We start from the raw sequence: 26,295 nt of genomic DNA on the forward strand, positions 1-26,295 counted from the left end.
GTTAGAAAGTTTTTGGAAATCTAGATTATAACCGTGAAGCTTTAGGATTTTGTGTATTCATTGTTGAATCAATTTCTATATTCAAACCCTCAAAAATTTCTTACTCAAAAATCTAGATTACAGCTTAGGTATACCTTGCTGAATCCATTTCTACCCCACTTACAAAAAAATTCAGACACTCGAACATTTCTCGAAAGAAATTTCTGGCCAGATTCGGACGCGAAATTTTGAGACAAACGCCCTAAAGTAAATTCAATCATCCAACAACTTTACGTGCTGGAAACTGGAATGGAAATAAATGCGTATCTTTCCGTGCAGATAATCTTGGATTGGAAATAAATATGTATCTTTCCTCGTGGATAACGTGGGAATTACAATTGATGTGAATGGCAAGGGCTAACCAGCCATATATTGAGTCTTAAATGCTGGGCCAGCTATGTATGTGGTGCACATCTGGGATAGCATACATAACCATGGATTCAGATCTCCGGCGGCCAGCATGTGTTTCCGGTGGAGTGTGCGGGACCCACCAACCGCGGGCCCGCCCCGTCTCGAAACTTAAATTTGCTGCCTCCGCGCTTCGAGTTGAATCGACTGCAAGTACAAGCTCCAAACGCATTAATGATTATTCATTTGAATTTTGAAAACTCGCCCCGCCTAAACACTGAAATTTGGATTTCAAATTTGGGGATGGCTAAATCAGTTTCATTCCTGCAAAGCATAAGGAGCCGCGTTCCCTTATCAAGATGTGCTCAAGCGGAGATTGAAGAATATAGTTCCCATCCCTGGTGCGTCTTGATCCTTCATGTGACTTACTCTTAAAATCACAGTGACATATGTTACCGTAATGACAAAATGTAAGTTGGATTTTGTTAATGGATGCAGGAATTACAATTATGGACCAGCGGGGCAGGACATTGGCTTCGACGGGCTGAACAACCGAGAGAAGGTGGGGCAAGACGCCACCATCTCGTTCAAGACGGCTGTGTGGTTCTGGATGAAGAACAGCGACTGCCATTCTGTCATAACCTCCGGGCAGGGTTTCAGTGGAACAATCAGAGCCATAAACGGCGTGGAGTGTAACGGTGGAGGCGGTGGGCAGGAGAAGATTAGAGTGAATTACTACCAGACATTCTGTAGCCAGTTGGGGGTGGATCCCGGAACTAACATCTCCTGCTAAAAATCTATTTGCATGGCCGCCAAATATATAACTAAATAATCGCGAGTAGAAAATGTGAGTAAGTCTATGCCGAACTGGTGAATAAAAGTTGCGCTGTAGCACCTCGTGCCCCTCAGGGCATGCTGGTACATGCCGTTACATTGTTATCTTCATCTTGGTCATCATGTTTAAATTTATCGTTCAATCTTCGACTCTTTCCGTTTCTATGTATTTTTTGTCTCGTAAATATACGACAATAAGTTGTCACATAGTTTTGAGATGTTACTTCAAATAAATTCACATGTAAAGTTAAAGCATAAAACCGAGTAATGTTTAATATATATTTTCACATATAAAATTAAATATCAATTTATAATGTATAATTTAATTTTTATATTCAAAAATAATAATTTTAAATTATATTTTATATTAATATTAAAAATAGTTATTTGTTATCTATTTTAATAAAAAAAATGATAGGATGATTTGATCAATTTCATATAAACAATTACTATTATTTTACTAAGTACAACAACAATTTTATAAATGTTGCCAAGGCTAGTTTAATAACACCTTTTCAAAAATTAATCTAAATAGCTACTAGGCCAAGAATCTTTACTACTTTTGTAAGTTCCTTCAACATGTTATTTTAAAGAAATTAAAACTGAGACATAATTATATAATATTTAATCTAATATATTTTTATCATTCTAATACATCAATATGAATTATAACCAAGGCAACATAGTTTATCTATTGAACTTTGAAAGGTATGAACTAGCTAGGACATAGTCATACAATATTGCTAATAACCTCATAATTATAATATCTACACTTTTAAATCAAAATCCTAGAATCATACTATATTTCACTTTCCAATTGTATTAAAAACTTCCAATTTTATTGAACCATATTAAAAATAAAATATATTTGAAAATTTAAAGATTGCAAATTTAAAAATGACAACAAAAATATATATATATATATATATATATGTAAATAGTAAATGTCACTTTGATATAACCTCCCATATATATTTTCTACACTTATTTACTTTGAATAATTAAATAATTAGAAAACATTTTTATATTTATAAAATAATATCAAATTCAATGTTTTGAAATATTCTCCAATAGAATATACTTGGCTTCTACCCTAAGCAATTGTAATGAATGCGATGAGAAAAAACACTAAAAATCCTTCAAATTAAAAAAAGTATATCTCACTCGGTTATTTTAATATTATATATGTTAATATTATTTAAAATTTGTAAATTTTTATTTTTAATATATATATGTGTAAATTCTTATTTTTAATATATATATAGTTATAGTTATAGTGGTATTAATAATAAATCTACTAAAAGAACCAAAAAAAACATGAAATGCTAGTTTTTATATAAATATTATTGCCAAAATAAAAGTCTTCATAAGACATTTATAGGGAATTGGTTTTACAATAAGAAAAGTTTTTCAATAAAACTTACTTTATTTACAAAAGTGTGTTTCAATAAAGTTGACTTTATTTACAAAAGTTCTTTTATAATTATGCAGAATTAAAAAAGGTGCTTTATAGAATTGAGCAAAATAGTCCTATACAAAATAGTTTTCCCTGATTAATATAGTGTTTCATATAGGTAAGAAGTCAAAAATTTTAAAATAAAGTATTGAGTAGAGTTGTGGAATTCGCGTTGAGATAAATGTTGAGAGACACTTCACTTTGGTGTAAAGACAAAAACAAGTTCATATATTGATTGCCATTTATTTTTTTTGAATTATAAGTTATAATTTTAAGCATGTTGTGATCATGAATTTTGTCTTTCTGCTTCTGATAATGCAGATCTGTGAGTTGGATTCGGCATCGTCAATAGTCGGCCAAGAGGGAGTAGGGCCGTTTGTAATTCGGTGTAGGGTGTTGGTGTAGGGTATTAAGAAATCGATGTAAGTCGTAATTATTTTATTGGGACATATCAAACACATTAACCATTATTCCAATCAATAACACTCTTGAAAAGTAAATTAAATATTTAATTTTTATATGTATATATATGTTTTGTTGATATGAATTAAATGGTTAATAAATTTTGATAGACATTGATGCATAGTTTACATTGCCAAAAACAAAAATCATAAAAATTAATTAAATTAGAATTTTATTTCAAATTATTATTATTATTAATTATTAAAAAATAATATATGAACTAAACATATATATACATTTAAAAACATGAAACAAGAAAATATAATAAAAACAACTGTAAGTAATTAGAAGTGAACAATGTTATAAATTAAAATGAAATGAAAATTGGCTTTTTCACATTCAAATTCTTAAATATAATAATAATATTTTTTTTTAAATTAAATTGAAAAAAAAAAAGTATATCTACATTTGAAATAAATTATAACTCTTTGTTGATGAATATTTTGTGGAAATTAAATCCCATCATTTACTAATAATCATTAATCATTAAATTAAAATTCTAGAACTTCTAAGATTAATAATTATATTCTTATCAAAAATAAATTATAATGACAACAACACCACGGTGTTAAATTTAATGATCTATTATAAAGTTTGCATCTTAAAATGAATATGATAAGGTTTTATTGAATAGTTTATCTATATAAATTATTTTTTTTATCTTCATTTTCAATTTGTTATCTATTTTATTTAATTTATGTATACAAAATTAGATTCTTTTTCTTTCTTTTTTAAACTATAGTTAGGAAGTTTGCATTAGCATAAATCTTCATCCCAGGCACAAAAAAGTACTACAATTGTATCAAAATTACCCATTGAATTTGTGTATCTAGAAGAAATAAAATTCCATATATTATATAGTTGCAGCAAGAAGATTAAGGGTTGCATATGCGAAGTGCGCAATTTAGGAAGGCTAGATGCGGCTAGGTTGCTAGGAATCCTCGGAATTTGGCTAAGTGTGGGATCAATGGAATCGACGTGAACATTGATAGAACTTGACTATGACCACACACTTGGGCACTTAGTGATACAACATAGATCATCTAGAACATATGAAAACATATTTTTCTTAATGCAAAAACCTTTGTGGCAACTTACGATAAGTGCGAGTCCGACAATAAATTTTGTGAGATGATGACACTTGTGTAATAGTGTGTGAAAATTCCGAAATGAGTGTTAAACATGTCTATATGATGAGAACAACTCATTTTCACAAAGGTTGCCCCTTGAAGTAAATCAGAACTCTCCTTTGCATGATATGCGATAATTCCCATGCCCAAAGACGACACTTGCTATATAAAGATAAAAGTGTGAACGACTGCTTGAGATCCAAGAAGGGAGCTTGAAATCATCAACTAACTAATAAGTGACTAAGGAACGACCGATCACAGGATCCACATTAGGCTCCAAAATTTGAATGTAGGCCAAAATTTTGGAGTGTGTTGTAGTCGCTACAACACTTGGCGACACACTAGTAGAATCCAGCTTCTCTATTTTGGTTAACTCCTTCTGTGTAGGGCCTTGGTTCCTTAGGGAGTATTGATTCATTATGCGATTACCTTGGCCTTCCCACTTACCCCACAAAAAAACATGGTCCCCTCTATACCTTCTTAGTTGAACACAACATAAGATTTGGCATAATCACAATGTTTCAAGTTAGGAAGGGTAGTGCAGCTCGTGAGCTTAACATTTTCAAAGTATAATTTTCATCTCTAGTGTTGCTCCACTGCCAATAGCCCTGAACAGTACCCCGGTGGAATCATGCAAGAACACAAACATTTCTCCACTATCAACGAGCATACAAACTACCCTGGTGGAGTTGTTTGCTTCACCTCTCTACGCAAGAAGCCTTTCTCTTCTTTCACCTTTATTAATTTATTTAGAGATAATTGTGCATTGGCACTTATTTATTTTGGGGTGAAAGAGGGATCCCAACCTATTGAGAGGAGAAGGGGTTATTCCTTCAGAGAAGCATATATAGACCTCTGATTTAAGTTTCCTCATTTAGATTTTTCCCTTCACTGTTTCTACTAGTTGGATAAGCTTGAGAAAACTAAAGCCGAAAAAACCGAGTATAGAAATGAGGTTTCCAAACTAGAAGTGGATTCATGGTTGGACCAAAACTCTCCTTACATATTGATCGTATTTTCCGTCGGAACTTCATTGGCCAAAAGATGTAACCAACACAAGGAAGACGGACATAAGGCTAGCCAAATGTTGAAGTGTCACAAGACTCTTTATAGTTCGGCCACACACATATTAAGAAGCCAAAATAGGTCCAATAACAACACTTATTCACATGATGAAAAAAAAGGAAGAACTCAACAAGAAAGAAAAACAACATGAAAAGAAAGAAAACACACAACAAGGAAACATAACCAGAAGACAAGAGAAAACAATGGCTAAAGCAAACATGATATAGAATCAAAATAAGAAAACAAGGATAGACAACAAGGAATGAGTGCATAATGAGTGCAAGAAAGGGAAACTAAGATGCAGCTAATCCTACTCCTGACCTAACATCTAGAAGGTCGGGGTCACGTATAATGAAATTTCTAGTGAAGCCACCATAGTCATTCCCGACCTGCAACCACAAAGATATGAACAGTTAAAATAGATAAAAACTGATGCGCAACAAAAAATATAAAAACCTGAAGAAAAAAATTGCACGAGAAAAAGAAGGTCTCGCGTGTGGGAAGAAAGGTGTGACACAACCACTACTTTCAACCAATCCACATGTTTACCTTTTCAATGAATACCATTTTTCAACAAATCTTGGAATCTTTTTGTGGATGTGTGATCCAGAATTATGCAGGAGCGCAATAAAATACAGATATACACATAAACGTATACATGCAGCAGCAAAAAAAAAAAAAACTTCATTTCATTAATATCAAAGAAACGAAATATGCTTACATACAGAAATGGAAATAAACTAGCTCGAATGATGGTAGCTTATCTCTGAGAAAAGATGTGGCGGGTACATGCCTTCGAACTATGTTACAATGAGGCTCAAATGCCTATTTATTATTGAGAAACAATGGAAACCCCTAAACATCTAGAAACCTAACTCTAGGAGATGAAGCGTTAAAATTGTGGGCCCATTGGGGTAAATCAGTACATCAACTTCCCAAGGTTGTAACTTTGGCATACTAACTCCATTTGACTATCATAATATCTCGTTTCAAAGATGTTGAAGAGGAGGCTGAAAAAAATGGTTTGAGACTTCTTCCGTCTCTTCGGTTTCCCTAAAAACATCTTTTAGTACCTCAAAACGGCTTCGGAAGTTTAGGACCGGAAAAACTTCCAGAAATAGTAAGTGTGTTACAATTAAGGAAATTGAAAGGAGACAACGATGGGGGTCCAAATGGAATAGGCAGGTGGCCACCAATATCCACCTGGACTAGTCCTCCCCCCTTAGGAAGAAATGGTCCCCATTGTTTTCAGTGCCTCAATGAGATGGGGAAACTTCTGCTAAACTTGGTCCCTAGTGAGCCACTTGCCTTGGCGTCTTTTAGTCCCTCAAAACGGCTTCGGAAGTTTAGGACCCGAAAAACTTCCAGAAATAGTAAGTGTGTTACAATTAAGGAAATTGAAAGGAGACAACAATGGGGGTCCAAATGGAACAGGCAGGTGGCCACCAATATCCACCTGGACTAGTCCTCCCCCCTTAGGAAGAAATTGTCCCTGTTGTTTTCAGTGCCTCAATGAGATGGGGAAACTTTTACTAAACCACTTGCCTTGGTGCAGGAATTGGTAAGCTTTGATAACATGATATAGTTGGATCTTCTGCTGGTGGGTGTTCTTGATCTATGTGTCCATGATCCGATCATTTGTCGCCTGTTCCATGTAGTTTGGTTTTAACTCTGTTGGTGTGAATTGCTCTGCAATGTTTGATTTGTCCAGTAATGGTGGAAAGTATGGTCAAAGGCAGTTCACATTGAACACTAGGTGTAGGCCAAGGAATGTTGGAATGTTGGGCTCGAAATCATTGTCCCCTAAAACCTTATTGATGGGGTAAGGCCCATATCAGAGTGTGTGAAGCCTTCGGTGGGGCTCAACAAGGCACTCCTTCTGCAAATGTAACTAAAATTTTTCGCCCATATGGAACTTGTGTGGCACCCGATGTTGATCATGAAATTGCTTGTATTTATCATTGGCTTTGTCCAATATGTCATGGACTTGCTGGAGGATGTGCTGAATGCACCCAATGAAGTCGTTAGCCCTATCAGCTTCGAACTGGACATGAGTCAAATCTGCTTGAGTAGCCGCAAATGGTATGGCCACATCAATGGGACATAGTGACCGGAATCCCAACCCCACCTGAAAGGGGGTGTGGCCAGTTGAACTATGGAGAGCTCTGTTGTAGCAGTGTTGGACAAAGGGGAGCCTTTCATCCCATGTGCGTGGATTCTTTGAATTGTAAATACGCAGAATGTCTGCAATCATCCTATTGACAACTTTTGTTTGGCGATCAGTTTGGTGGTGGAAATTCGTGGACTTAGTGAGCTTGGTATACAACATCAACCATAGACTTGACCAAAATGTACTTAGGAAAATGTTGTCCCGGTCTAAGATAATGCACTGTGGGATCCAAAATGTACCCACACTCATTCAAAGAAGAGCTTCGCAGTGGATTCTGCAGTGATACTCTTCTTGCAGGCTGCCAGAATGACCATCTTAGAGAATTTGTCGACGACCATGAAAACGCAGTCATTGCCATGCTTAGTAAAAGGAAGGCTTGACATGTAATCCATGGAGATGGATTCCCAAGGTTGACTAGGAGTAGGCAGAGGAGTATATAGGCCTTGCTTCTTGATGGTCGGTTTGGCAATGGCGCAGGCAGTGCAGGATTTGATGTACTTCCCAACATCCTGTCGAAGGTTCGGCCAACAAAAATACTTTTGTAACACTGCAACTATTTTCTCTACCCCGAAATGTCCAACGAACCGACTATAGTGCACCTCCCAAATCATCTTAGCACACTATGTTGAAGGAACATAGAGGTGTCCCAGGTGGCATAACTACGCATCCTGGACGTGAAAATTTGGAACTTGCTTTCCTTCCAGGAGCATCTGGTATGCATTTCTGAATTCTGGATTGCTCTTGTAAAGATGTGGCCACCTCACAGCTTTGTTCCCACAAGAGTCAAGCATAGTGGTCAATGCCATGACCGGTGATCAGTGTCTGTATGAATTGCAAGGGTCGGTGGTCTATGTGGATGATTGTTTCCTTCCCTAGAATGTAATTCTTACATTGTCGGCAGGCCTACACAATGGAATAAATCTCTTTGTCATAGGTGGGATACTTTCGAAATGTGTATGAAAGTGTCTCACTGTGATATGCCACTAGATGCCCCTGCTAGGTAAGAACTGCACCAATAGCATAGTCGGAGGAATTTGTCTCGATCTCATAAGGTTGTTACAGTTCTGGTAATGTGAGCACTAGTGCAGAGCAGAGGCGATGCTTCAATTCGACAAACGCCTTTTGTTGGGATTCAGACCAAAATAAATTTTCTTTCGCTCCTACCTTGTTGACTTGATTCAAAGGCCAAGGTATATGAGAGAACCCAAACATGAACCTGTGGTAGACGTTGGCAAGACCTTGAAAGCTATGGAGCTCAGTTGTTATGGAGCTATGGAGCAACTGATCACAACATGCTTAAAATTATAACTTATAATTCAAAAAAAATAAATGGCAATCAATATATGAACCTGTTTTTGTCTTTACACCGAAGTGAAGTGTCTCTCAAAATTTATCTCAACGCGAATTCCACAACTCTACTCAATACTTTATTTTAAAATTTTTGACTTCTTACCTATATGAAACACTATATTAATCAGGGAAAACTATTTTGTATAGGACTATTTTGCTCAATTCTATAAAGCACCTTTTTTAATTCTGCATAATTATAAAAGAACTTTTGTAAATAAAGTCAACTTTATTGAAACACACTTTTGTAAATAAAGTAAGTTTTATTGAAAAACTTTTCTTATTGTAAAACCAATTCCCTGTAAATGTCTTATGAAGACTTTTATTTTGGAAATAATATTTATATAAAAACTAGCATTTCATGTTTTTTTTGGTTTTTTTAGTAGATTTATTATTAATACCACTATAACTATAACTATATATATATTAAAAATAAGAATTTACATATATATATATTAAAAATAAAAATTTACATATTTTAAATAATATTAACATATATAATATTAAAATAACCGAGTGAGATATACTTTTTTTAATTTGAAGGATTTTTAGTGTTTTTTCTCATCGCATTCATTACAATTGCTTAGGGTAGAAGCCAAGTATATTCTATTGGAGAATATTTCAAAACATTGAATTTGATATTATTTTATAAATATAAAAATGTTTTCTAATTATTTAATTATTCAAAGTAAATAAGTGTAGAAAATATATATGGGAGGTTATATCAAAGTGACATTTAATATATATATATATATATATATATATATATATATATATATATTTGTTGTCATTTTTAAATTTGCAATCTTTAAATTTTCAAATATATTTTATTTTTAATATGGTTCAATAAAATTGGAAGTTTTTAATACAATTGGAAAGTGAAATATAGTATGATTCTAGGATTTTGATTTAAAAGTGTAGATATTATAAGTATGAGGTTATTAGCAATATTGTATGACTATGTCCTAGCTAGTTCATACCTTTCAAAGTTCAATAGATAAACTATGTTGCCTTGGTTATAATTCATATTGATGTATTAGAATGATAAAAATATATTAGATTAAATATTATATAATTATGTCTCAGTTTTAATTTCTTTAAAATAACATGTTGAAGGAACTTACAAAAGTAGTAAAGATTCTTGGCCTAGTAGCTATTTAGATTAATTTTTGAAAAGGTGTTATTAAACTAGCCTTGGCAACATTTATAAAATTGTTGTTGTACTTAGTAAAATAATATGAATTGTTTATATGAAATTGATCAAATCATCCTATCATTTTTTTTATTAAAATAGATAACAAATAACTATTTTTAATATTAATATAAAATATAATTTAAAATTATTATTTTTGAATATAAAAATTAAATTATACATTATAAATTGATATTTAATTTTATATGTGAAAATATATATTAAACATTACTCGGTTTTATGCTTTAACTTTACATGTGAATTTATTTGAAGTAAGATCTCAAAACTATGTGACAACTTATTGTCGTATATTTACGAGACAAAAAATACATAGAAACGGAAAGAGTCGAAGATTGAACGATAAATTTAAACATGATGACCAAGATGAAGATAACAATGTAACGGCATGTACCAGCATGCCCCGAGGGGCACGAGGTGCTGCAGCGCAACTTATATTCACCAGTTCGGCATAGACTTACTCACATTTTCTACTCGTGGCCATGAAAATAGATTTTTAGCAGGAGATGTTAGTTCCGGGATCCACCCCCAACTGGCTACAGAATGTCTGGTAGTAATTCACTCTAATCTTCTCCTGCCCACCGCCTCCACCGTTACACTCCACGCCGTTTATGGCTCTGATTGTTCCACCGAAACCCTGCCCGGAGGTTATGGCAGAATGGCAGTCGCTGTTCTTCATCCAGAACCACACAGCCGTCTTGAACGAGATGGTGGCGTCTTGCCCCACCTTCTCTGGGTTGTTCAGCCCGTCGAAGCCAATGTCCTGCCCCGCCGGTCCATAATTGTAATTCCTGCATCCATTAACAAAATCCAACTTACATTTTGTCATTACGGTAACATATGTCACTGTGATTTTAAGAGTAAGTCACATGAAGGATCAAGACGCACCAGGGATGGGAACTATATTCTTCAATCTCCGCTTGAGCACATCTTGATAAGGGAACGCGGCTCCTTATGCTTTGCAGGAATGAAACTGATTTAGCCATCCCCAAATTTGAAATCCAAATTTCAGTGTTTAGGCGGGGCGAGTTTTCAAAATTCAAATGAATAATCATTAATGCGTTTGGAGCTTGTACTTGCAGTCGATTCAACTCGAAGCCCGGAAGGAGGCAGCAAATTTAAGTTTCGAGACGGGGCGGGCCCACGGTTGGTGGGTCCGGCACACTCCACCGGAAACACACGCTGGCCGCCGGAGATCTGAATCCATGGTTATGTATGCTATCCAGACGTGCACCACATACATAGCTGGCCCAGCATTTAAGACTCAATATATGGCTGGTTAGCCCTTGCCGATGTGAATGAGCGATCAAGAACAGAACGGACTTGAAGTTGGTAACAGTCAATTAATATATCTCACGTTAAAAGTGCGGTGTTCCTATGGGCCACGACGGTATATATCTATACACACGTGACTTAAACGAAGTTTCAGGAACGCACGCACCTTTGCACACTAGAAAATTGACTATGGCTTCTTCTTGTTTTCATGTATTTCGGTTGAATTTGCCTGGAGGACAGACGAAGAGTTTGCGCGCCAGATTTAACGGATTTGTGGTTGGAAAAATAGATTGGCCACTATTGATCATTTAAGGGGATGGTAAGAGATAAAACTGGTGAAAGTATTTGGAAGATGATAGCTTTAACATTGTTGAAAGTATTTGGAGAAACTTTGAGTTTGGAAAATGAATAGCAACTATTGATTCTCCAAGGCAAAGACAGATTTGTGGTTGGAAAAATAGATGGGCCACAATTGATCATTTAATGGGGATGGTAAGCTATAAATGATTAGTTGAGAAATGGGCCACAATTGATCATTTAATGGGGATGGTAAGCTATAAATGATTAGTTGAGAAATGCAAGAAACCATTATTGATCATTTAATGTTAATAATAGGGATGGTAAGAGATAAATATTTGAGTAGTCTATAAGGGTGTTTATAGGTCTGTTCTTTTTTAAAATAAAAATAGAAATTAAAAATTATGTTCTAAATTGAAAAACAATGTAAGTTATAATAAAGAAATGAAAATATTGTAAAATAATTAGAAGTAAAAAAATGTGTAAGTAAGATGTTTAAATCTTATATTTTTCAAAAATATTTAAATAAACTATTTAAAGATCTATGTTAACTAATTTATGTTCATATAATCTTCAAATAATATATATATATATATATATATATATATATATAAAATTGTATATATATATATATATATTTTGAGAAGAAAAAGCGTAATATATTCATATAAGAAGATTACATAGAGCAAATGCAAGAAGCATATGCAAAAACAGTGATATAAGAAGATTACATAGAGCAAATGCATGAAGCATATGCAGAAACGTGGACCGAGCCACTTGCAAATCTGCGAAAACAGATCCCAAATAAAGCCCCGAAGGGCTAATATTGCCCCCCAGACAAGGCAACCCATCTATAAGGTGCAGAAGAGGCACCAGAAAACCAAGCAGATAAGCATCTGAAGAAAGAGCAACAAGATCTGTCCGCCCAATATGGAAGGAGAGGCACGAAATGAGGAAGAGAGCAGCAAAAGAAGCCACTCCTTCCCCGCCCCCTCAAACTCTCCACCCGAATCAGACGAGAAACAGAGGAAGAACGCTGCCACAATCATCCGCATCTGCCTGCAGAAAAGACCAACGGAGACCTCCATAGAAGCGGCACGAAATAGGGCAGAAGCACCGCTATTCCCTCAACGCTCCAAAGGATATGCCGTGGCCAGAAAAACCTAACTGCCGCCGAGAAGGAGAAGACCCACCGGAGCAGAGGCGTCGTCGGGGGCAGAGGCGGCAAGGGGAGCCACCTCGCCCCCGCTTAGAGAAAACTAAAAGACCAGAAGATGGAGCCAGAACAAAACTAACTACGCTCCTCCCCTGCTCGCCGCTCCTGCTCACGCTCCTCCCCTGCTCGCCGCTGTTGTTCGCCCTCCTGCGCTCAAACCCCTGCTCGCCCTCCTGCTCGTGCTCCTGCTCCACCCCTTCCGCTTCTACGCTCCTCCCCTGCTCGTCGCTCCTGCTCACGCTCCTCCCCTGGTCGCCGCTGTTGTTCGCCCTCCTGCTCGTGCTCCTGCTTCGCCCCTTCTGCTTCTACACTCCTCCCCTGTTCGCCACTGCTGTTTGCCCTCCTGTGCTCAAACCCCTGCTTGCCCTCCTGCTCGTGCTCCTGCTCGCCCTCCTGCTCGTGCTCCTGTTCCAATCCATTAATCTTGGATTAGAATATAACCATAGTTCCTTAACTATAATTACATTACCATGTACCTCAAAACCATGTGCCATGAAACCACCAAAGATAAAAACCATACCATACAATGATCTCTCTCTCTAATCCTCTCAATCCATTAATCTTGGATTAGAATATAACCATAGTTCCTTAACTATAATTACATTACCACAGAAGTTGGTTCGAAACGTGGATACAATAAAACATGATTGCGATGACTCCCGAAAACATCACAACACAAAATAAAATAATTAAAAAAACATGCACCTAACACAGAGTCAATTGTAACAAATAATGTGTAGTGTTAAACGGCAAAGTTTTTGGAAATCTAGATTACAGCCGTAAAGTTTTGAGTATCTTCAAAACACTCCAAAATTTCTTAAATGAAAATCTAAATTACAACCGTAAAGCTTCAGAAAGTTAACTATCCCTGGCTGAATCTATTTCTATTTCTACTGCACTTAAAAAAATAAAATATTAAATAATTCGGCCACTCAAATATCGCCAAATATTTTTTTGCCTAAATCATGGAACCCTGCCCTTACGTGACTGATCCCAACATCTATTACTGCACTACGAGGCGTAACCCTTCGAACTTGTCACTTTTAACGCTTTGAACTTGTCATGCAGATGGCATAAAAGTCCTAAACCGTTAAACTGTCCTAAACCACATCGCAGTAGGTACTAGGTGGGTGTCCAAGATATATCGCAGAGCGTCAGCATCCCGCGTACAATACAGTATACAATGGATCATATCTTTCTGTTGCATCGCTTCCTCGGCAGAAACTATCATTCCAATTACATCCCCCCTTGACATTCTTCCAGTTAGGGTACTTGCTGCAATATTTCAATTCATTCATCCATCATGGATAAACTTGCAGAGGCCTTTACGTCTGGACAGCAAAAGAAAATTGAAGGGTCTGTGGTGCTACAAGAGAAAAATGTTTTAGATTTCAGTGCAGACAGCGAGCTGATTCGGAAGGCAGTTTCATTCCAGCTCGTCAGCACATCTCAAATCGATTCCAGTGGGTGCTGCTTTCCCTTCATATAGATTCAATCCTCAAGCTGCTTTTTCCTTTTGATTCACCCAATTTTCTATAATTTAATATGCAAGCTGTTCGAAAATTCATCTGCAGACAGTGGAAATGGAAAGTTTAGCGAAAAAGCGCTTCTCCGAAACTGGAATTCTACCCCTGAAAGACTGGCCGTTACAGGCCAGACTACGTATAGTATCGATTTTGATTGGGACTCCGACTTCGGACCCCCTGGAGCTGTCCTCATCACTAATTCGCATCATGATGAGTTCTTCCTCAACTCACTCACGCTTAAAGTTCCCCATCTTGGCAACGTTCATTTCGACTGCAACTCGTGGGTGTATCCCGCCTCCGCAGAGAATACATGCCGTATCTTTTTCTCTAATCGGGTATGTAGTGTTATGTGTAGATTAGATATGTAGTGTTATGTGTAATTCCTGATTGATTGTTAGAGTGGTTTAGGTAAATTTGATGGGTGAAGTTATCAACAGTTTTAGAAGTCTAAGTGTATGTCCAGATCAAGGTGTATAAGAATTCATGGTTTTGCCATGTAAAATGTAACCTATTTAAAATCACTCACAAAATTCAGCTGAAATCATTTTACCTACTTATAAAACATGGCATCGTTTTACCTTTAAATAAAATACATTAGAGCCAAATAGCCTGAACAAAAGCATGAGTTGTGTAAGCAAACTACCCTTACATTGATCACATCTCTGAGATCGAGTACAATGTTTTGAATGGAACTGACGAAATTATGTGCTACTAACCGTGTTTTACTGTCATCTGCAGAGCTATCTCCCTTCGAATTGTCCTCCGGCGCTCATAAAACTGAGGAATGATAAACTGAGAAAGCTGAGAGGCGAATACGATGAAATGGCAGAGCCTGGGAGGAAGCAGAGGGACAGAGTGTATGACTACGATTTCTACAATGATCTCGGAAACCCAGACAAGAGTGTGGAGCTCAGCCGACCAGTGCTGGGAGGGTCTCAACAGTTCCCATACCCGCGGAGGGGCAGAACGTGCAGCCCTCCTACAAAAACAGGTTAGTTCATTTGTAGTGCCGATCTATAAAACAACACAATCCCTATGTCCCCTCTCAATTGCTTAATTGTGCGGCATTCGTTGATTTTGTGGCATTACAGACCCCGCTACCGAAAGCAGATTGCCATTGTACACGAGCCTTGACATCTACGTTCCCAGAGATGAACGTTTTGGGCATCTGAAAATGTCTGATTTCTTGGCGTCTGCCCTCAAGTCAGTCGTCCACTTCCTGATACCAGAGCTCCAATCTCTGTTGGATCCAACACCCAACGAATTCGATTCCTTTGAAGACATTGTGAAGCTCTACTCCGATGGGATAAAGATGCCCGACAACCCAGTTCTGGACGCTATCACGAGTCTCATTCCTCCTGAGCTCATCAAGTTCCTCACAACAGACGGCCAACAATTGCTCAAGCAGTTTCTCACAACAGACGGCGAAAAGTTGCTCAAGTATCCGCGTCCTCAAGTTATTGCCAGTCAGTACTTTCTTCTAAAATGTTCCCCTCATGTTCTTATTCTGCATTAAATTTAATCGACATGATTTTAATTGAAATTGATACAAATTATGGAATGAATGGACACAGCTGACGAATTTGCGTGGAGGACAGACGAAGAGTTTGCGCGCCAGATGCTGGCCGCTGTCGATCCTGTTGTTATACAGAGACTTCAAGTAATTAGCAAACAGCTGGCCCCTCCCTGCCATTATCAATATATGGAACCTCGTTTGATATTTTAGTTATGCTAACTTCACATTGTTTTCATGTTATGAATGATTGAATTGACAGAGTTTTCCTCCGAGAAGTAAACTGGACCCAAAGATATATGGTTCTCAGATCAGTTCTATTACGGATTCACATATACAAAAGAATCTCGATGGGCTAACAGTAGAGCAGGTATCATCCAACCGTATACTTGTTTCTTAATCTGATTCTACTTCTGTAATTCTGTAAATGAAATTCATTGCATCCAGAATCGTAACAAATATTTACAGTACAGTAGAATAAAGATGCCATATTTCAATGGAGTAACTATTGTCGATTTGAAACAAAATATAATATTTATAAAAAACATAAATGAAATTCATCGCAAGCAGAATGGTAACAAATATTTACAGCACCGTCCAATGAATATGCCATATTTCAATGGAGTAACTATTTACGATTAAAAAAATATAATCTTTATATCAAATGATACTTTGACAAGTCAGTGAAACATCCACCTAAATTAAAAATATTAATATATAAATTAATCTGGTTTTTTTCACTCAAACAGATTCCTAGCCACTTCACCTATGAATTATTAAATCAATAGGAAGCTTTTCCACAAACAAAACCTTTTATATATCATCACTTTTGCATTTAGATTAATAATAACTTTAAAATTGTTATGCGAAACAGAAATATTAAAATATCTATATATATATATATATATATATATATATATTTTATAAATACATATAAAGTTAAGAAAAGGAGAAATATTAAAATATATTAATTTGATAAATATATAGGAAATTATGAAAAATTGATATAAAACAATTTAAGTGATTTACTTAAAAAAATTTGGACAGTTTTTAGAATATATTTTATTTTTTACCATGTTTTTATAATGACTTGAGTAACAATTTACAATGAATTTATCATGCTTTTAAATAGACTACATAATGTGAAAATATCATAGACAAAACCATAAGTCACTAAAATTGGTAAACTTCAGGTAAATTGACTCTATGCATGAGTCGAGTTTACCCTAAATACCCTAAAAATCCCGAATTTAAACATTATTTATATACATTAACTTGGTCCTATGTTCTTTAGGATTATGCATACTAATAATAATAATAAATAAAAAAAAAAATTCAGATGAAAATAATTTATACCAATCTTCCTCATGAATGCCACCATCCAGAGCTATAATGGGTGATGATAAGGAACAAGCTATCCTTACTGGTTCTACATAAAAATGTTTTTCCAATCTTAAATTTGAGATGCTTCTCACCATGTCCATGATAATGCAATTCATCTTTTCTAGATCTGCTCAGGGGTATCATCTTCGCATGCTTTATCCAGAACCTATTACAATAATGCTTAAAGTCATTGGATGAAACAATACTCTCTACCATTATTTGGATGAAACAATACTCTCTACCATTGGATGAAATATCACTAGTTCAGATCTAAAAGGAAATAAAATATGTACACCTCTATAAAGTTTAATAATTAACCTTGTTCAAGGGTCTTTTCTTATATCATAATATTTCAATGAAAATGATAAATCAATAACCCATAACCCCATAAATAAATGAACATTATAATTAAATAAAATATAATTTAATAAAAATACAATTATTAATAATAAATAGGAACTAAAATTAAATTATGAATAAATAACAATAAATAAAAATGATTTAAGGCAAACTTCAATTAAAAAAAATATAAATCAATGATGGATAACCACCATGAATATATTAACTTCATGACTAGATAAAAACTATTTAGGTCAAACTTCAATTAAAAAAATATATCTCTTATCGTTGTAAATGTGTATATTAAATTATTAAAAATCTTATATTCCTAAGTTTTTGATCCCTTTTGTATTTATAAATTAATATCATATGTCTCTTATCTTTGTCGTTACAAATTAATATGATATATCTCTTATCTATGGGCAGCTGTATATGAAACTATTATTTTGTATTTATAAATTTATATGAAACTATTATTTTGTATTTATAAATTTATATGATACGACGTATGTTCAGAGTATGGAGGACAACAGGCTGTTCATTCTGGACCACCATGATGTCTTCATGCCTTATGTGAACCGAATAAACGCTCTGCCGACCACTAAGATATATGCTTCTCGCACAATTCTGTTCCTTAAAAAGGATGGCACATTAAAACCAGTCGCAATCGAGCTGAGCCTACCCCCTTCAGATCAACGTCCGGAAAGTGTTCGTAAGGTGTTTACTCCATCAGAGGAAGGCGCAGAAGGAGCTTTATGGCAGCTCGCCAAGGCCTACGTAGCCGTTAATTATTCTGGTTACCATCAGCTTATCAGTCCCGACTGAGTCATGGTGGGATTTTTTCAGGCTTAAGACTCACGCAGTCACGGAGCCATTTGTCATCGCTACCAACCGACATCTGAGTGTGAAGCATCCCGTGTATAAGCTACTGAGCCCCCATTTCCGGGACACCATGAACATCAACGCTCTGGCTCCCCAAATTCTTATAAATGGCGGAGCCATTTTTGAAAGAACCGTGTTTCCTGGAAAGTATGCCATGGAGATGTCCGCGGTAGCATACAAGGACTGGAGATTTGACGAACAACGGTTGCCTGCAGATCTCCTTAAGAGGTAATCATAATCAATACTGCCTAAAATCTAATCTCGATCTGTGTCATCCATTTGAATTTTGATTAATATGTACTCAAAATTTGACAGGGGTATGGCGGTGATGGACTCATCAATGCGCTACGAGCTGAAGCTGATGATCGAAGACTACCCTTATGCTGTGGATGGATTGGAGATATGGTTCGCAATAGATTCATGGGTTAAGGAGTACCTGTCCTTGTACTACCAGAGTGACGATACAGTGAAATCTGATACAGAGCTTCAAGCATGGTGGGATGAAATCAGAAATGTTGGTCACGGAGACAAGAAGGACGAGACATGGTGGTACAGCATGGACAACGTGAAAGATGTTGAAAAAGCAATAACAACAATCATATGGGTGGCCTCTGCTCTTCACGCTGCAGTTAATTTCGGGCAATACCCATACGCAGGATACATGCCAAATCGGCCCACCATCAGCAGAAGGTTAATCCCGGAAGAAGGGTCCCAAGAATTCTCAGAGCTGGTGGAGAATCCGGACTTGGCTATCCTTAGAACTCTAAGTAACCCATTTCAAACAACCCTTGGTATAGCCCTCATAGAAATCCTGTCGAGGCATTCAACAGACGAGGTATATTTGGGGCAGAGAGCCACGAATGAATGGAGCGATGATGGACGTGTGATAGAGGCTTCTGAACGTTTCGGAACAAAGTTCTGGTATATTTGGGGCAGAGAGCCACGAATGAATGGAGCGATGATGGACGTGTGATAGAGGCTTTTGAACGTTTCGGAACAAAGTTGAAGGAGATAGAGAAGAATATAACAGAAAGAAACCTGAATGCAGAAATATTGAAGAACAGGTCTGGTCCGGCCAAGGTTCCCTATACTTTGCTTTATCCAAACACCTCGGATCTGACTCCCAAAGGAGGAATTACTGGCATGGGAATTCCCAACAGCACTGCTATTTAATTTACTCTATGCGCCGTTAAAATAAAAATGGGTCATTAGTAATTACAATGTGATTTGTTAAACAATATTAGTTTTATTCTAAGGCATTATTTCATAATGCCATATGTATGTTAAATAACAGATGGTGCGTTGAAATCCATCAATTAATAAATAAAGATATTAGTAATTCATGACTGTTTATATGTGTGTTAGCCATCCATGATTATTAATATCTATATTTGATATATAGGAATTCGAACCTTTCGGATCCTGTGGAGGTATTCCAATTGAATCCTATATATTTATCTTCATTTTATTTCGTAATTCAATCTGCAATTTGGTTACAATTTTGACGTTTTGAAGTCCAACCCGCTTTCCCCAACAGGGAAATTTTGACGTTTTGAAGTCCAACCCGCTTTCCCCAACAGGGCTGACACCCTGACCAACTATCCTTTAAGTCTTATTCCAATGGCAACACTTCATGTTATGCACCATTACTATGTTATTGAAATTGCAACATTGCACATGCTTCTAAACCTTGCACCTGCTCCTTGATGCATAAAATTCTCACATCTTACACCTACTTTTTGATATATCATATGTTTCACCTTATAGAGCAGCTCGGAACCAACAATTGACTTGTTCTCAGGTTTGGGCACCACTTACCAAACATTGTTCTTCAAGATGGAGTTATACTCCTCCACCATGGAATATACCCACACCTGCTGCGAAACAAACTCTTCAAAAGAAGATGGTTCAGAATCTATCAAGTCTATCACGAGTGCCATATATCCTATATATCTGGTGATCTCCTATGTCTGCACAAGGAGCTAGGAGTTCCAACCTGCTCCCAAGCTTCCTGCACCAACTTGTCAACCATCCCATTCCTCTTCCTCCCTTCTCTGGAAGGCTCTTTGTGAGTGGGTGCCTCTACTCGGTCTAATCTTTGGTCCTCCACATGTGGCTGCTCCACATCATCCTCCTGGAATGTCCTCTTGACTTTGAGTAAGATATCACTTTGTGGATCTGACTGAGGCTCCTCCTTTGGAGCTAGAAGCTCCTCCTCTCGTGGTATGCTCATCTCTTCCTCCAGAGAACTCCTCGCGTATTTCTCCTCATCAAATATCTCATCCCTCCTCATAACAATCATCTTGAGTGAGGGCGTGTATAGGCAGTAAATATGAGGTGTCCCAGAATAGCCCACAAATATCCCCTTTTCTGTAGTGGGATCCAACATTTTCTTGCTATTTTTGGAGACATGACAATAGACTATGGATCCAAAATACGAAAGTGGGAGACATCTAGCTTCCTCCCAGTGAAATTCGCTTCAAGTGAAATCATTCCAAGAATTTTGTGAGGACTCTTGTTCTGCAAGTAAACAACTGTATTTCAAGCTTTGACCCATAGGGATAGTGGCAACCCTTGGTCATGTAACATTTCTCTAGTGGCTCCTACAATACTTTTATTTTTCCTCTCTGTAACCCCATTTTGCTATGGGTTGTGGGGTGTAATCAACTCCCTTCTAATACCCTCCTTGGCACATAATTCTTTGAAGGCATTAGACACATACTCTCCTCCATTATCACTTCTCAGGGATTTAATTTTCTTTCCAGTCTCATTTTCAACTAAGGCTTTAAATTCAACAAACTTTGAATAAACCTCATCTTTCTTCTTCATAAAATAGATCCAACATTTGTGGGAAAAATTATCTATGAATATCACATAATACATGTGCTTTGCAGTTGGGACTGTGGAAAACGGTCCACCTACATATGAGTGAACTCGCTCCAATATGGCTCTAGCTTTTCTATCTTGTCCCTCGAAGGAGGATTTAACATATTTTCCAAGAGTTCGTCCCCTGCAAACATCATGTTGATCAAGGGTGCATTTTGGAAGTCCAGTGGTGATCTGCTACATTATTTTGAAAGCTCCATGGTGTACGTGTCACGCACGCCTATGCCAGAGCTCTCTAACATCTCAACCCTAAACATGTTTTGTCTTGCTACTCGATGCAACACATCCATCCACCTCTAGCTTGTAGATATTTTTAACTCTAACACCAATTTGTTTTACTTGTCTAGTAGCAACATGCTTCAAATAAACCTTCTCTTTACTGAACACCACATCATATCCTCGGTCTTCAAGTACAACTATAGAAACAAGAATTTTATTCAGACCAGGCACATACATTACATTCTTTAGGTGAATATGGGGGCTTGACTCCCTCTTAAAAGTGACAATGCCAATCCCTTTAGTACTATAACTTCCATAATCTTCAAGATCTATGTGTAATTTTTGGTCCTTCTCGTCTAGGCTATTGAATAAATCCTTAATTCATGTTGTATAAAATGAAGCACTAGAGTCTGAGTACCATACACTACCTAGTACAATACTTTCTATGTAAGTAATGAGGGTGAAATTCAACTCAAATTGTGATGTGAGAGCATCTCTTCTTGATGTTGTTGTAGGCTTCTTATTGGATTTATTATGTGGACACTTGGTTGCATAATGTCCATATTCATGATAGTGAAAGCATTTAATTTTACTGAGGTCTTTCTCCTTGCCATGGTTTTGGCTGGATTCTGCCTTGACTTGGACCTACTTTCCTTTTCTTGCTAAAGAAAAGTTTTCTTCATCATTAGTTATGGATCTAACTCCATCTCTAGTGTTTCTTCTAATCTCCTATACCAAGTTAGACCAAAGTATCTCCAAATTTTGCAGCTTGTCTCTTCCATTAGCTGGATCCTGATAGCTATGATAGGACTTCATAAGACCAAGGAGTGCTAAGCCCACAAGTTCAGATGGTGGCACAGTCTCTTCAACTCCAAGTTCATCTCTCACCTAAGTGAATCTGGATAGGTATTGAATAGTAGTTTCATTTTTATTCATTCGAATGTTCTTCTGCTTATCTTTCAATGCTAGCTTCTTGGCATCACTACTACTTTCAAATTGGTCTATGAGAGTTTTCCACATCGCAAAAGTAATCTCCTTTCCATTTTGAATTCAAAACCACATGGTATTTGACTCCCTCCAAGATAATCCTCTTGGATTTTTCATTATCTTTCTTCCACTGAGCCAAGTGATGTGCATATGATGCTGCTAGTTTTGGAATATATGTTTTTGTGTACTCTAATACTCCATTGTCATCCAACACAACTTACATTTTGTCTTTCAAAGAACAAAAATTTGAAGTTACCTCCAATGCGTACTCAAGCCTCAATCCATTGAAACATTGTTCTTGCACTAAAGAAATACATGCACCACAACTCTGCTATTTGAAATTAATTTGAGAGATGATCAGGAACCTAGTTTATATGCAATTTTCAATAGCTTTGATACAATGTATAAATAACTTGAAATTTCTCGCTGCTAATGAAATCAATAGACACAAATTTCTTCTACTAAATTACATGGAAGGAAAACTGGCAATAGAAACACATGCAATCATTCAATCACAATTCACAATGCTTTTTACTAGGGAACCCAACTGGGAAAAACCCCTCCTCTATTTTTATTATATCAGATGAAAACAATGATCTATTACAATGTCTGCTTCAATGCTTGAAGCTCAATCTGCATTGTAATATTGATCTCCTCCTAAGTCCGCTCGCGAAAACACTTAGCCAAAATAGGTCTCCTTCTTCCTCGTATTTCCTTGGGAAATACCCAAGGAAATTAGCTCATTTACTACATGAAAACACTTTACACTCACTAGTATACAATAATGATTACATTATTCCTTTTCTTTTGAACTTCACTATGCAATTCAAATTGCATGGATGACTAGGGTTATTTTCAGTAAATTGACTAGTTAACTAAGAGTTACTTGAGTTTACAATAGTTACAACTACTCAACTGAACTCATACTAACTCTATTCTAGAATAGAGCTCAAATAACTTAATTTCATTAAAGATAACACCTCTAGATAGCTATATCTTACCCAACAAATTGCACACAACTCTACTTCTAGCCCACAAAATTGAATTGACTGACTCAATTGAGTGATTTGGCCACGTCACTCCTGCTAACTACCTGAAAACTCATCCCGCTAAAGTAGAAATTCAAATTTCTTCATTTGACTAAGGCACAATTCAATGGAAGCCTTTTCTTGCTACAGTTTAACAATTACACCTTGGGACAATTTCATGGGTAGTTGGTACAACTAAGTTAGAAGTTATAAATTGTTGTTTCAAATGATATCAATAGTCCATCATGCATGAGAGGACCATCATGTCAACAATTTCCCATTAGTGGCAACACAGTGGCTTTGATCATTGTTCTTTCCAAAGGTATGTATGTTCCATGACCTAGGCAGGAATCCCATTTGAAACAAGTTAGATATTTATTTAATATTTTTTTTTTTTGGTGATTAATTAGATTTGTTTTTGTTCCTTCTCCCTTTTCCTTCTCTTAATTAGAGTGAATCGAATAACTAAGAATTATGTTACTTCTCTCAAGTGATGCTTGTAAAGAGAATACTTATGATCACATCCTTTACTCTGTGAAATACTTAGCTAGGCCTCTTTCCTCCTCTACAACTAATAACTTGAACATAAATGTAGTGTCCATGAATACAATGTAATAAGGTAAGTTACATCACAAGTAACATCATCATTCATTGGTTTGATGCCACATATCAAACTTTTAAGTTACTCAAACATCCTTTCTTTTTCCATACCAATGAAGGGAGTATAGTCATAATTGCTTGATAGCGTCCAAAAGAAGAGATTTTGGATGATTGATTTTCATGTCTTCTAATTTCCACTATTGATGATAGGGGTGGCAGGAGGGGGAGGAATATTACTCAATCTCGAAGGAATAATAGAGAACAAATTTGCATGGGGTCTGGGAAGGAAAAATTAACAATCAAGCTGAAATTTATTGTCTTCTATAAGGTTTACACATTGCTAAAGATAAAGGCATCAAATATATTATTATATTTGGAGACTCACTGATTACAATGATCCATTATCTCATGAAGGAAGGAAATACAAAGGATAATTCCCTTGCCCTGATGCTTCATTAATCTATAATTGAAAACTTGAAGATTTGAACAAATTACAAGTGAAATATTTATATGTGTTTTGGGTAATGGATTCACATAAACAAGTTATTTTTAAACTTAATTAATAGCCAAAACAAAGATAAAATACCATATCAAAAAACACATAACAACAAACATGATAAAGGAGTTCACCCCTCTCTTGGGCTACATCTCTTAGTCCAACTTCCAATGCATGGCCTTTTTCATTAAGTTCTCAAATATGTGTTTTCATGGCTTTCAATGCTCAAAATGAAAAACAAATGTCTCCAATGGATCCAAAACTGTCAAAAACCCCCATTTGAGTTCTTTTTGCTTCTCATTTGGCTAAGAATTGGGAAAGTTATGCTCGTTACAAGTTTTTCCCAATTTCCCATAGCTAACCGTCCCCCAATTTGACCCAAACCTAGCTTGAGTGCCCCAAACCCGAAATTGGTGTAAAAACTTGGCCTACAATCCCACTCGAAGGGTGAAATTATCGGATATTTAAACTGTCCACTAACACCCAGTTTCCAAAATTTGAGGTCGTATGGAGATACGTGCTCGGGGGTTGGGGCTAACTGCCCGCTCCTGTCAGTTGACCCCCAACTTATTACCACATGGTCATGTGAACCCTGCGGAACCTGAGGTTGGTGCCAAAATCCACGTTGATATATTTATTCAGGGCATGCTCCTTTTTGCTGGAAGTGAGGTCATGTGAGGCCACATATGGCCTGGGGCTGGCCCCTCTGCTCTCTGCACTCCCGGTTGCATGAAGGGTCATGTGACCCTGGGATGGCCCCTATACTTTACCCTGTTGACGGTTATGCTCTGGTGCACTTTTTATGGGCTGTGCCCACAGGGATAGGGCTAAGCCCTGACCCATAGTCCCACCCCATGGTTATGTGGGTGCGAGGACCATGGTTGGGGATTAACTTCGACCCAATTCCAAAATGAAAAATGTCCAAAATGAAAAGTGCACCAATATTAAATCAAACTTGCAGCCTTAGATTGTTAAGTAACACATGTGTGGTGCATTGGCTGAGACTCTTGGTGCTTGGGCAAAGTTATTGATTTCAATTCTCATTAAGCCTGATCCAGCCCAAACAAATTTTTATATGCCAACAGGAGGCCACGTGGCAGTTGCGACTGGCCCAGGTGGCTCTCCACCATTGGACTACTTCAATGAACCCACAACCAATAAAATTGCACCATTCACGAGCCAATAAAAAAAGGACACTTGTTAATCAATCATTGGCCTGAATTGTATAGTCAAATGTCCAATCGCCTACCTAGTCAGCGTATAGACTGCTGACTGTGTGTGTCTGCAACCCATTTAAAAGAAAATTAGTTGTTTGGAAATTCAATTAGAACATGATATCAAGAGCATACTATATCGGTTTTGAGTGAAACAAGTTGCGTTGGATTTAGGTTGCCGAGATCTTTGCACTAATATAGGTTTTGTGAATTTTTTAGCACTAAATTGATCCCTTGGATCACTCCTCCCCATTGGAAGCTTTTGGACATCCAAAAGACTACTTTCATTCATCAAATAGATGAGGGTATAGTTCCATGACCCTTCCAACTTCAATTCATTTAGTTTTTCTTGGATTTGTGCCTTTGATACCAA

At 36.6% G+C, this 26,295-nt stretch overlaps 1 protein-coding gene and 1 pseudogene across 2 annotated transcripts; both read left to right on the forward strand.

Moving 5' to 3' along the window:
• The first annotated feature begins 473 nt into the window (after positions 1 to 473).
• On the forward strand, positions 474 to 1,180 carry LOC149153688 (endochitinase 4-like). The gene is made up of 3 exons (XM_089443896.1): positions 474 to 600; positions 704 to 788; positions 886 to 1,180. The coding sequence occupies exons 1-3, from the start codon at positions 474 to 476 to the stop codon at positions 1,178 to 1,180; spliced, it is 507 nt and encodes a 168-aa protein (XP_089300022.1).
• Positions 1,181 to 14,152: 12,972 nt separating this feature from the next.
• On the forward strand, positions 14,153 to 19,719 carry LOC149153689 (linoleate 9S-lipoxygenase 6-like; annotated as a pseudogene). Its single transcript, XR_016263333.1, has 9 exons — positions 14,153 to 14,312; positions 14,424 to 14,710; positions 15,114 to 15,366; positions 15,467 to 15,841; positions 15,950 to 16,035; positions 16,151 to 16,258; positions 18,127 to 18,720; positions 18,808 to 19,384; positions 19,471 to 19,719. The product of XR_016263333.1 is annotated as a linoleate 9S-lipoxygenase 6-like (transcript).
• Positions 19,720 to 26,295: the final 6,576 nt, after the last annotated feature.

This window comes from Pinus tabuliformis, chromosome 9, assembly GCF_031772625.1.
Source record: "Pinus tabuliformis cultivar Carrire ecotype Pingquan chromosome 9, CPIR1, whole genome shotgun sequence".
Lineage (NCBI taxonomy): Eukaryota > Viridiplantae > Streptophyta > Pinopsida > Pinales > Pinaceae > Pinus > Pinus tabuliformis.